The sequence below is a fragment of the Mixophyes fleayi genome, chromosome 2 (genome assembly GCF_038048845.1).
Source record: "Mixophyes fleayi isolate aMixFle1 chromosome 2, aMixFle1.hap1, whole genome shotgun sequence".
Taxonomy (NCBI): Eukaryota; Metazoa; Chordata; class Amphibia; order Anura; family Limnodynastidae; genus Mixophyes; species Mixophyes fleayi.
The window spans coordinates 249,605,385-249,618,907 of record NC_134403.1 but is presented as its reverse complement, the minus strand read 5'-3'; the positions used below and the strand labels follow the sequence as shown (position 1 = coordinate 249,618,907).

At 40.5% G+C, this 13,523-nt stretch overlaps 1 protein-coding gene across 1 annotated transcript; it reads left to right on the top strand.

Annotated features, from left to right (window-relative positions):
• The first annotated feature begins 464 nt into the window (after nucleotides 1-464).
• TENT5B (terminal nucleotidyltransferase 5B) lies at nucleotides 465-13,297 on the top strand. Its single transcript, XM_075195793.1, has 2 exons — nucleotides 465-990; nucleotides 8,533-13,297. Exons 1-2 carry the CDS (start codon nucleotides 826-828, stop codon nucleotides 9,556-9,558), a joined length of 1,191 nt encoding a protein of 396 aa, XP_075051894.1. The 5' UTR covers nucleotides 465-825; the 3' UTR covers nucleotides 9,559-13,297.
• The last annotated feature ends 226 nt before the right edge of the window (nucleotides 13,298-13,523 follow it).

Here is a 13,523-nt window from a genome sequence, read left to right as displayed (position 1 = left end):
AAATGTAAATGATATTAAAACGATTCATGAGACTTCAAATACACAAGAAGTCAGCTTTCCTTATCATACAGTAATGAGTCTTATGTTTTAACCAATGCTTTCTGCTCTGCCTGCAGCTAAAAGCTTTAAATGGTTTACCACGCTGTTGGAATTATGACAGGTCTGCTAGTCCCTTTAAACCAAATAAGCATTTCTATCTGCCAATCAGCGCTGGGATTCCTTTCCAGCGGGAGGTACTTTGTGACAACCAATAAGCTTGAAGTATCGCTGGCAGCTGCCAAATTGTAGTGCGTTACTGCCCTGAATGACGCACAGAGGATTGGGCGGGTCACGCAAAGACACTATCGCTCTGAGCCAATCATAGACGGGAGATAAGAGGAGGTAAATGAGTGATGTGTGCCCTGTCCATTCAGTATGAAGTTGGACCATGTATATAAGAAGAGAGCAGCGAAAGGGTGTTACTCAGTGGGTGCTCCGGTTGTCTCAAGTAACAGCTCAGTTTCTGTGTGAGGACGCTTAGTGACCCGCCCCACTCGTCCACCCTGATCACTGACAGCCGCACCGGAGCATCCTCCTGACCTCTTTAGTACAGTAACCCCTTACTGAGGTTATTTTAATCAGACTTTATCCCCCACCTAACACTCCACTGCACCGCACCTCCTGACGGCTGCCCGACCTGTTGCTCACCCCATCATCCTCCTTGTACGGGGGTTTTGTTGCTAGGAGACTCGGCCGGACTGTGCCACGTGCGGATCCTTCTGTCGAGAATCTGAAGAAGCGGCTGTCACTGTACGTCAAGCTCGTAGAGACCTCCGAGCACCCGCCATGGCCTCTCAGACACCGGCCGACTCCCCCCTTCCCTCCCCGCGCTTCAGTGTCCTCTCCTGGCCGCAGGTCCGACGGCTGGATGCCATTCTCGGGGAGAGCGTGCCCATCCACGGCCGCGGGAACTTCCCCACTCTGGCCTGCCGTCCCCGGCACCTGGTGCAGGTAAGGCGTGTGGGGGGGAAAGAGTTGCAGGGCGTCCTGGTAGGGAAGGGGTTAACGGGTGCTTGGGATTCATGGCTCCATACTTGGGTGTAATAAAATGATGCTCCCTCTTGCCTGTCGGAGGACCTGCTCAGACTGGAGTCCATCTCTCCTCTGCACTGCCTGTCACACACGTGGTTTAAAGGTCGTTTCTTCTGACTCCCTCCAGCAAGGTGCAGTTTCATCCAAGCCTAGGTTCCCTTGTAGTAACTTCGTTCCGTTACAAGTATAATAATGGGAATTTTTTTTCTCTTCTGAAGGAAAACTGTTAAATGTCACTGCAATGATTAGCATGTACTTTAGTTGAGATCCTGTGGCAGGGTGCCAGGTTTTAACAGCTCCCTAAGAATGATTTGCAGGAATAAAACTGCTGGCTCAGAAGGAATTCATATTGAAGTAGACTGGTTTTCCCTATTACTCTAACTAAACTAGCTTCTGTCTTTTTTGAGTAATCTGTATGGGAATCACTTAATTCGTGTAACACTTAGTTGTGCGGATATCCAAGCCTGTATTTTAAGGCCTCTTGGTGTTGTGTAGAACCTAATGGACAGCTGTGCTGGTACATGCTGGCTGCCAGTACATTCTACATTGCTAAGCTATATTGTAATTGGATACTGTTAAACTGAACTTTTGCTTAATGGTGTGTGGCCACGAGTTATAGCTTTCTGGATTTGGATAACTTTAGTAGGTGGTATTGAAAAGCCATTTGGGGCAGCTGTTCCAAACTGGTCCTTTAATGTAGGCCTTTCTGGAGGCTGTGCCATCACCTTTTTATGACGTCTGTTGCTGCTATGTTCACTCCATTTACATCATCATGCTTTGACCTCCTGTCTTATGGAACCTTTTCAGAAGAGCCAAATTTTGTACATTATGTAGTCTACTGGTGACTCTGCAGATGGGTACCTACCAGCTGATGACAGTGGAAAGCTTAAGCCCATACTGTGAATGTCACTATTGCATGCCCTTCCCCCTCAGATTGTACAGCTACCTCTAGGTCATTAGCGCATGGCTTATAGAAGCATAAATTGTGCTGAGGCACTACATGTCTCTGGCATGGTGACAAATATTAGTAATCCTAATGACTAGTCGGTTAAATGCAGTACTGTCCTAGGTTGACCAGGAAACATTCAGGCTTCAACCTTACTTGAGCTAATTTTTAAACTTCACTTCTAGCAGATCACCTTGTGTATCCACCAGTGACCTATTTGTGCCAGCCACTCTTCCAGAGATCATTGTTTGCACTCTTAGGACTAGATTTACTAAGCTGCGGGTTTGAAAAGTGGAGATGTTGCCTATAGCAACCAATCAGATTGTAGCTGTCATTTTGTAGAAGGTACTAAATAAATGAAAGCTAAAATCTGATTGGTTGCCATAGGCAACATCCCCAGTTTTTCAAACCCGCAGCTTAGTAAATCTAGCCCTTAGCCTCTATTGAAATGCACTGGTGTTAATGGCTTAATGATGTGCTTTGACCGAACAAAGTTTGAATGCTGTAGTCTGCTGTTGGACAATTAAGCCAAATATGCATGAGATGGGTCTTCATGTCCATGCACCTTTCCCTAGAATTCATTGCAGTGTCATAGTGGCTGTTTCTGGGGGTACACAACACTCTGGAGGCAAACGCACTACACATAGTAGCGGTTTGTGTAATGTATCAACGTGTTAAGAATTTCACAAACTGAAAATGCCCAACTGCATTATTTAAATGTGTGGAAATGTTTAAAATATTCCTTTTTCTTGAAGACCATTAACTGATAACCTGATGCACTTCAATGACATGTACTTTAACATTTTTCACTTCAGTGAGAAGTTAAATATATTTACTGTAAATTAACTTAATAATCAATGTAATTCAACATCCTTTGAGTTTCTCTTGATTGCTTTTTAAAATGTCTATAGTTTATGGCCTAGTTTCCCTAAAACGTCTGTCCCTTACTAGCCTCTCAAATTCCTATATTCCTCAGTCTCCACAAGATTCTTCTCAAATCCCCCATTGTGTTTGGTTAATGGGTGTTTTGGAGTATGATATCTATTTTAAAGGCATGTTTCTGATTTTAAATATACTATATTTTAACTTATTACTGAGATTATGTTGCAGCCTTTTTTGAAGGTTAGAGGACTGCACATGTGGCTGTCATGTATCCAGTTCAGTAACTGGTCTTGAATGACAAGATATTCTTGAGGGGAAAATGAGTGCTAAGCATATCTATATAGGCTTAATGAAAGTTTCAACTTAGGCCATTATACCAATATATTCAGGTCTTTGTGGCCTTTAATTAACCTATTGATACGCTATGCAGTTACACCACAACTGTTATCTAGGTAGTCCCTATACAGTTCTGGTGTGCCATAGAAAACACAAGTCATTGTGGTGATGTGCTGGGAAAAGGTACATTGAAAGACCTGTAACTTCTAAACAATACATGTAGCCTGCAGTTGGAGAATTGAGCATAACATCATTCAACCTTGGGTCAGTTAAAGCATAATGCTAAATCAATAACACCACTCTTTTATGCAGTTAGTGGTTAATCCTTAAAATTGGCATTTTCTAGAACTGAGTGGCAATCTTGTTACTGGTGGCTACATAACAAGGAGATTTGTGGACAGTGCAAGTTAAGTCTGGCTAAAGAACCAGTGACCAACTGATAATCTAATACCTAACCCTGCCTAAAAAATGACTTTCTTAATAGGGTGTGCTAGAATGATGCAATGTGTTCCCACAGTGGAAGCAGTCTCTACATTCCTCCATTGATCTCAAGATGTGATTGCCTCCACCCCATATTGCGTGGAAGAGGTCACATGATTTGAAGGTTGGTTACTCCCGCCAAATAAAGTTTTAGTCTCTCTTTTATAACCTGCAAATCTTCAGCTATGGCCCAAATGCTTACTCAAGAAATGCAGATTATAAATGTGTGAATAAGAGCTAAGGCTGACTGGGTGGGAAGGTGCTGGGGGCTGTGTGTTAGCAATCATGTTCAAAACTACCATATGTGACCATTCATGATCTAAAAACAATATATTTAAGATCTTTAGGAAGCTAAATCTTTTTCAGTAAAATTGTCGTATCAGATTTGTCCAAGAGGCATTCTTCCTCCTTTTGTGGCCTCTACCTTCCCTGATAACTCAACTGTTAATGACGGGTATTGCATAACTTTTTTTTTTTTGTTTTACCTATCAGCAGGAGTTATTCACACTCAGAATTATGGGCCTGGTAGATGCCACACTGCTTCCCATCACTCCTACATAATGTCTAATCTTGTAACTTTTATTCATATTGTACATTCTCTGCAACTCTGGCTCAATGTCCCTCCACCTTAAACACTAATTTCTCTTCCATATGCATACTGTCACCCGTGCTGCCAGAAGCTTGATGTCCTGTTTGCCTAATACAATGATGAAGCTGACTGGAATGCATAGTGTAGCCTGGCAGGTTGGCTGTGACACTGCACTGATCCTAGTTTATTCACACATCTCCAAGGTGTCTGGCTTCATCTGTAAATAAGCTGTGTGCATGTTAAGTGATAAAATGCTAAACCAAGTCTAATAGTCATGATATGACAGTTTCAGAAACTTATTGATGCACATCAACTGGCCTATCATATCAGTGTCCCACTGACTTGGCTCTTCATTCTGAAATGGCTGTCAATTGAAACAAATAGCTTGTGCTTGGCTGTATATAATACAATATAAAATCTAAACCTGGCAATATCTTGCAAGGTGTCCTAGTTGGCGCAACAAAAGTGCAACTTGAGTGCTTGTCTTGATTTGCTGGTATTACCAAACGGCCCCATGAAAGTGTTGTCTTGTGCTCTGGCTGGGGGCACTTGTATTTAGGTTTTGGCAAGATTAAGACATGGCATCTACAATGGACAATAAACTTGGTCATGAAAGTGTTAAAAAGATCAGGCTGATTAGGGCCATAGTGTTAAGTGTCTAGGTGGACTGCCTCACTTTAGTGAGTTGGGTTATTTTCCCTTCACACCCGAGATGAGTAGTGATATGTAATTGTACAGAGAATATACAGTACAAAGCAGTGACTAACAACTTCTTCTCCCACACCCTCTGAGCTTGCCTCCAAGTGACACGGAATTGTTATGGCACTGGTGATGTTATGACTGTCGCACATAACCAGCCTAGTCTGCATGCTTTCTAATGAGTTGTTTCTATAAAATCCAAAAAGTTTATGGCATCTAGTGGCTGTCAATAGCTAGGTGACAATATAACATCACATGTTTGCTCAGTGTGACAGATTACACCAGTAACTCAAATGGAATCTGTAGAGATGGTATTGGAAAGCAAACACAACACCTACCTTTGTAATGGTAAGGTAAATACAACAATCTCCTTAATGGGAAAATATTGAAGCATCTAAACCAAGTAAATTGATTGACACTCAAGCTTGAGTTATTTTTCTGAGACTTGGTTTGGTATTAAAAGTGTGGTTTCAAATGTGTAGTTAAAAAACAAAACAAACCTACACTGGTCTATTGATGGCCGTTTTAGATGTTTTTTTCAGTTTTCTTTACTCAATCAGCTGCAAATTGAATAATGCATTGGACTTGGACCACCAGTGTCTGGATCTGTTGGGGCACACTGTCTAAACAGTCATCAAATCATAGCAATTGTACACTCGGATTGAAGCACTGAATTGCTAAATGTGTGGGCACCTATTTGTTTTTTCCTCACCTCTGGACTTTTTGAAATGGAATAGTCTAGAGTTCATTTCATAGGTAAACAAACTTCTTCATAGAGAATTATGGAGAAATGGAGTGTACACATGCAAAATTCTGTGTACGGCTGTAAGGACTCTGCTACTCCATTTTAAACTAGTATTTATTTAAAATGGTGCTATGGCTACCCCACACAATATATCAACTTTGTCATCCCACTGAGATTAATTCAGAGGTCCTAATATAAGATCCATGCAGAACTCTGCAAGGAATTTAGGAGTTGCAATCAAAATTGCCCTGCAAAGACCCCTACTGATTTCAGCAAATGGCAAGAGCCCTGGAAAAGAGCTTCAATTCCAGTCTGGATGTAAAGGTTTTTTCCACCTTTTAAATATTTTTAATTTCTCTGCAATTTTGTAATTGGACTCTTCCATTCTACTGGTCTAGTGCTGTAACCTTTTGCCAACTTAAAGATGCCACCATAATATACTCAAGAAAAAAAGCCTTATACTGTATGTCATATGGGAAAGACCTGTGAGAAAAGGGTCTAGTGCAACTTTCCACACAGGCCATTCAAGTTGGTATTTTTGCTGCTTGAGTGTGAACCCATTGTGATGTATGTAATCTGTTAAGATTGCACATGTTATGCAAGTCCTTTACTTGCACTAGTGAACATTTTAATGGTGTCTTCCTTTGAACTTGTATTCTGTAATGTACACCTGTTGGCATGCATTAATACAATTCTAATGTGTTCACTCTAACCAGTTTAAGATGGCTGGTGTAACAGTTACACTCAGAAGTCTCATTGATTTTGAGTTTGCATTAATTCCCTTGTCACTATCCCCATCAGGTGCTCAAGTATCTTCTACAAATAGCTAGTGACATTTTGGTGGCCACTGGATACTCCTGGATAGTTTCAGTTAACTGCTGCTATCAGAAGTGTATCTAACCTGCTTAAGATGACCATTTTTGTATTTTGAAAAATGGAAGCTATGGATGTAGTATGTTTAAATATAAAATCTGCAATGGATGAGTTAACCCAAGAGGCCATTTAAAGAACCTAGAAAACACCATAAATGGGCCTGATAATATTGATCTCATAGTAATTACTAATGAACTTATAATTATATAAATCCAATTTTTGGTGAGGCAGTTTCTCTGACAAGCTTGCACATCTATTTAAAATGTCTTCTGACCTGTTTTAATATGTCAACATACAAACTGGCTATTCCTGGTTGCGTTCTTTGGTAATAGCTGTAAGTATTTAGTATGGACTGTCATTACCTCCTTATGTATGAGGTCTGGCCTAGTTGTGATAAGACTCTGCAATGTGACAAACATGCAGTCACTTGGAAGAGCATTGTGGGTGTTAACAGCCTCTCTACTATTGCAGTAATGAACATGCATACACATACTCTATACTTGTACAATTGTTGAGGGGTATTACGAATGAGTTAAATTGACTTGACCCTCTTGACTAGTTATGTAAAAATAGAAATTGGCAAAAATGCTTCGTAGACATCTTGTTCTGATCACTGACACATGCTACATGTGAAAGCAGCTAAATGCAGCAGATGCACTGCACTCTGCTTTAAATAAATGTGAAAATAGGTCTGTCTGCAGGTGTGTTTAAGAGTTGGCTTGTTAGGACTATACCCCAAACTCCAGATTTGAGATTTTCCACAATAAAACTTCATATGTAAATCGGGCAGGGCCTTTGTTAACCTGGTACATCAAACAGTGGGGAAAGGGGACTGCAGCAAGTGTTAAAATGTTTTGTCTATACAAGCATTGGCAGTGCAGTATTGTGTATTTTCTTATAAAGCTGGAATTGCTATATTACAAGCTCTTTACCTTCATGCACACCTTGTTGTTTTAATCATTTTAATGTGCTTATAAATGGTGCCCCATCTTGTCTATTTACTCCAATAGACCCATGAAATCTTCAGAGCAGTGTTGCATAACCTTTAAGGGAATGGGAGTGAATATTATGATGGATTAGAATGCTAAAACAATCGGCAGATCAAAGCTTGGAAGCCTGATAGACGCTGAGAGGAGAATTTGTCCCAGAGAAACATGTCACAGCATGGGGACTTGCTGAGTGTGCAGAGCCTGAAACATGTTTAGTCTGGAATCTCTTGCTAGAATACACCAATTAAAATGAACATGTAAAGTTTTAGGCTTGGTTGATTTGTGCAACTGTTTATGCTTAAACTATGGAATAGTTTCTTATACACCCTCCTATTCATACTGCAGTTCCCCCTCTAAACTTTTTTGTTCCTGCACTGCATTCATGTTAGCCACGCACTAAGAAAGGAATTCAGTGAGTCACAAAGGCAGGTCCTGTATTTTGGACCTATTGGAACTGGAAGCTCTTGTTGACTGACAGGGATGTGATGTCATACTGCTTTTCTAGTATCTCCAGCTACCCTGTTGTCAACATGTTGCTGGTCCTCTGCTAGCTTCCCTTTACAGGACAAACCCAGTGCTACTGATATCTTTAAACATTTGCTTCCAACCCAATGTCTTGGGAATACTATAACATTTCCTATGAACTGGCTGGCTGTTCAGAATTTCATGGCCACAAAATACTGTTAAAACACAATGAACATCAAATTATATAATGGGATAAATTGTCAGGAATGCTTGGGACTTAGTTTCCTGATGAGGCATTCTGTAACTTTGAGTACTAGACTTAAATTGCTAACTTCCTTATTTATATTTTAGAAGTAGTACAAATTAAGTTGCCACAGATTGATAGCACTTTACTGTGAAATTTAAACATTTTTTTTCCTTTTGCAGTAGTGATGACCTTTATTTAAATCTCTTGCAGGTTGTCAAGAATCGCTTAGAGCAGAAGGGTATTCTCGTTCACAATGTCCGACTGAATGGTTCAGCTGCAAGTCATGTGCTGCATGAAGATAGTGGCTTGGGCTATAAGGATTTGGACCTCATATTTATGGTTAACTTGAAAGGGCCTGAAGCCTTTCAGGTGGTGAAGCATGCTGTGCTGGATTGCCTCTTGGACTTCCTGCCTGCAGGTGTCAATAAGGAGAAAATCACACCCATGACTCTAAAGGAAGCTTATGTTCAGAAACTAGTCAAGGTTTGTACCGAAAGTGACCGTTGGAGTCTAATATCATTATCAAACAACAATGGAAAAAACATGGAGTTAAAGTTTGTGGACACTCTAAGACGTCAGTTTGAGTTTAGCGTAGACTCCTTCCAAATCCTCCTCGATTCAATGATCATGTTCAACCAGTGTTCAGAGACTCAAATGTCTCAGACCTTTCACCCCACTGTGACTGGAGAAAGTATGTATGGTGACTTTGAGGAAGCCATGGACCACTTGCGTAATAGGATCATTGCCACACGGAACCCAGAAGAGATCAGAGGTGGTGGTCTTCTCAAATACTGCAACTTGCTTGTGCGTGGCTTTACCCCCAAGTCAGAGGTGGACATGAAAACAATGCAGAGGTACATGTGCTCTCGTTACTTCATAGACTTCCCAGACATAAGAGAACAGTTTCGGAAGCTTAAGTGCTATCTGCAGGATCACTTTGTAGGGATGGAGGACAAGCGTTATGACTGTCTGATGACCCTTCACAATGTAGTAAATGAGAGTACAGTTTGCTTAATGGGACATGAACGCCGTCAGACTCTATCACTTATTGCTTCATTGGCTATTCAGGTATTGTCTGAACAGAATCTTGTTACAGCAATCCCAAACTACGCCTGCTACTACCAGCCAGCCCCCTTCATGAGTGATGGCAATTACAACAGTTACTACTTTACACCTGTCCAGCCTCTTGTGTCCTGCAGTCACTCCTACCAGACCTGGCTCCCTTGCTGCAACTGACATGCAGGCTGTGCAGTGACTTGATCCCCATGGCCTGCTTATCTCCTAAACTGAACAAGGAAACTGTATTTTAAATTTTACCTAAGAGCCTAAACTTGACACTTTGATCTTATCTGGAGATCATGAATTGATTAGTATGGTGTGATCCTCTTGTCTTTCCATCAAACAAGACCTTTCTGCTGATGGGCTACCATTCGTTCACAAATTCTTCTCCCCTCTTAATCTTCTGTTAACGCAGGCTCTAAAACCAGTGTAAATATTGGGTGTTTGGACCAAAGAGTAGGAGTTAGAGCTCTTAAGTGCCTGTACTACTTGAATGGTTTAACTCCTAGATTCTAGACTATATATTTCTCTTTACTCAACCCTTTATTTTGCAAGCTTGCGCTCAAGCAAATTTTGCCTTGCTTTTATGGAATAACCTTTACACTTGTAGCCTTTCCTTGGCAGAGGTGCTCTCAAGCAACATCTAAATGTGTTTAGTTTCTCAAGTTCCAATATTGATCACTAGATGGCAACTACAGTTTCCTTAATTTTCAATGCTTGCAAAATAAAGGGTTAATATCCCCTAAAAGTTGTACTGCATTATCCAGCAGCTCACCTGTGTTGAAATGCAAGTTAAGAGGTGCCTTGCAGTGTGACCAGTATTTGAGCGCTCTTTCTATTTTAGTACGTAGTATGATGTGCCATTGCTTCCTTAAGTGAAGCCGACCACATACAAATGTTTAGTGTCTGTTTCTATGCTTCAGTCCATCTTGCATATCATCTGCAGCGACACATTTGGTGCTATGGGGGCCTGCTTCCCAATTTAGGACAATTGCTTACTTTTTCACTAAAGTAGATGAGGTCAACAAGACTGTGACCTATTTTATTTTTAGAATAGATTTCAAGCTATCAAATTTGCTTGGCTGGAATGCAATGATCCCAGCCTTGATTTTAAGATTAAAGGAAATGTTGGGCTGTAGCAAAAAACTACCCAAAAAAAGCCATTCTGGTAAGTTAAAATCTGTCAGGTCCTGTCCAGACCCAAGAATGGGCGATGGTTTGCTTTTATTACTAATATATTGTATCTGAAATTACATTTATTAAACAAAATTGATCTCAAGGTCACCATACAAAACCGAATATATGCTAAATTTGGATCACTTAAAGAAAAAAAAAGAAAAAAAAAATCATCAACTTGTAGCTGACTTTACTGTAGGCTTGAGGGAGATATCAAAATGCCTCATAGTAAACTTTATGTTGTGCATCCAAAAAAGGGTTAATCGCTATAATGCACAACAAATCCTCTATGGTAACATAACTGGCTTTATAGCATAACAGCTCATTACTGTAGCCCCCCAGTAAGCTGAGATTATAAACTTGTGAGCAAAATGTGCATGCATACAACATGCAAGTGGAATTAACACATTTTTAAACAGATGTCCATTTCAGCTGGCCAAAGTAGCACAAGTCACTGGACCTGGTTGTCTTTCCCCCCCCCTCCCCCCCCCCCCCCTCTCCAGTCTTGATATAGCAGTCAAGACTGCTGTAACTTGCTGTGTTCAGCCATCTAACTTCTTATGGCACATGAATGAACACTTGGAGAGCAGACATGGCAGATATTACTGGTCCCCGCAGAAGGGGTTTTGTTTTTTTTAAGGGGGTGAGTGGTTGTCCTCTGCTCAAATTGGACAATGCAACCTACTTATGGATATGTTTAATACTTAACTGATCCAGATGGACATGGTTTTTATGTTCTTTTAATGTGCCTTTTAATAGTTTTTAGACTCTTGTATAGCTTTAAATCAAAGAAACCACTAGGTAACACGGGATCAGATGGAGACAGTGGCAGTTTCAAAACACAAAATTATTTTTTTTTTATTTATTTTTTTCTAGGTGCTAATTATATTTAATTAGAAGTTTGGAACCTCAGTCTATCTGCTGTTTAACATGCATGTGATTCAGCTTCTAATTACTATTTTTTTTTCTATGTTGAGTATGGTTCAAGTTACTAGCTTTACTCTATACTTCAATGGAGGAATATGGTATCATCATCATTTATATAGCGCCACTGATTCCACAGCGCTGTACAGAGAACTCATTCACATCAGTCCCTGCCCCATTGGAGCTTAATCTAAATTCCCTAATATACACACAGCGCTATATATATATATATAATGAGAGAGACTAGGGTCAATTCTGATAGCAGCCAATTAACCTACCAGTGTGTTTTTGGCGTGTGGGAGGAAACCGGAGCACCCGGAGGAAACCCACGCAAACACAGGGAGAACATACAAACTCCACACAGATAAGGCCATGGACTGGAATTGAACTCATGACCCCAGCGCTGTGAGGCAGAAGTGCTAACCACTTACCCACCATGCTTTTTTCTTCCCCACAACACTTTATATTTGCAGAAATCTGTTACAATTTTGCCTCAGAAGGTGGGAAGTTGTCACTTTTGACATATAGATGCACTTGGCCCCACTGTTATATTGCTACAGTTATGTTGGTTAAAGTGCCATAACTTTATTTTTTTATCAAGTTAGGTGGTTCTTGTGTTCAGTCTACTCAGACTGAGATCTCTTCCACTATACAATCTCCACACTCTCAAATACTATACACTTTAATCTTGCAGTATAAGGTTAATTTTAGTAATTTTCTAGTTTTTATGGTAAGGCTATCATGTGCTACATATGTTAATATCAAAGATGGAATTTCTCCCACCTGTACCCACACTATCTTCAGTCTACTATGCAATTCTTGGTCTCTATTTTTACACTTGGATATTGCTGACAGCTGTACTTACCCTGCTTGTAAATTCTGTCTTGCTCCACCTGATTTTAATGAGATCCATTTAATTATGTTACAGCATCTTGGGTGGAGTACAGATAAGTTAACCAATAAGTCACAGGACAATTTAGTAGTTTATCAGCTTGAAGCTTTGCTCTCTATTATGCAAAAGATGATTGACTTTTGCAGAGCCGTAACTTAGAATTCTAGTGCCCTGGGCGAGAGACAAATGCCGCCCCCCCCCCCCCTAGCTCTCAATTTGAACCAAATTAACCTAAAATATTGCTAAATTGCGCCCCCCCCCCCCCTTCATCTTTGCGCCCTGTATGGTCGCCCCTGTCGCACAGCCCTAGTTACGGCCCTGGACTTTTGAATATAACACAGCTACATTCAGACCCTTTTCCTGTGTTGGCAGTGTAGGAGAGCCAGTTGTGATAACATCTTGCACTCTCCTAAAATCCCTTGTCTGTGTGATCATGACCAAAATCTGACCTTTCATATAGTATTGCCTAGTAAAGTTTGAAAAATATTACCATGGAAATTCTGCCAATCCAGAACAATTAGTGTTACACTCCTGACCAAATTTAGGCAGTGCTTTCCAATCCTGGGTGCGTCTGACAATTGGTGACTTCATTCTCGTAGCTGCCTGCTCAGCTCATTCCTGGGATCTGAGCACACTTAACTCTTGAATTACCAACAAGACCAGTGTCCCTGCTTGTGCAGCAGCAAAAAGCACCAGTGACACAAGAGGGCACTGGTCTTAAGTTTTGTTATTTTGATCAGCTTGTTTTCCAGAGTAGTCAAAGTTCTTTGGCTTCGCTTACAGCATTCTGTAACAAGAATATTTCTTCCATATCTTCCTTTTTGTTAAGGGGAATGGAAATGTGCAGTGTTAACTTACGATGTATTATCGCCCCACTGTTGGGGGTTGTGGAGAACAAAAAAATAATAAAAATATATTTTCTCATGGTCTGCCTCATGATTTAGTGTTTAAACTTCTAAATTGTATCTGACATATCAGGACCAGAGTTGTCTGACTCTGACATGGTGCCAACTTGATTGCATCTAGTCAACAAGCCATACATGGAGCTAAGATATCAACCTGACCCACTTTAGTGGGATGAGATTTTCTGTTCCTTAAGTCTATAGGCTTTCTGCATTAACCTAAAATTTAAACTTTTTTGTTTTACATA

Bases quoted from the DNA above. Each gene is read 5' to 3' on its own strand.
- TENT5B (XM_075195793.1), top strand. From the start codon at position 826: ATGGCCTCTCAGACACCGGCCGACTCCCCCCTTCCCTCCCCGCGCTTC. The intron at 991-8,532 runs GTAAGGCGTGTG...AATCTCTTGCAG, and splicing joins GTCCCCGGCACCTGGTGCAG to GTTGTCAAGAATCGCTTAGA.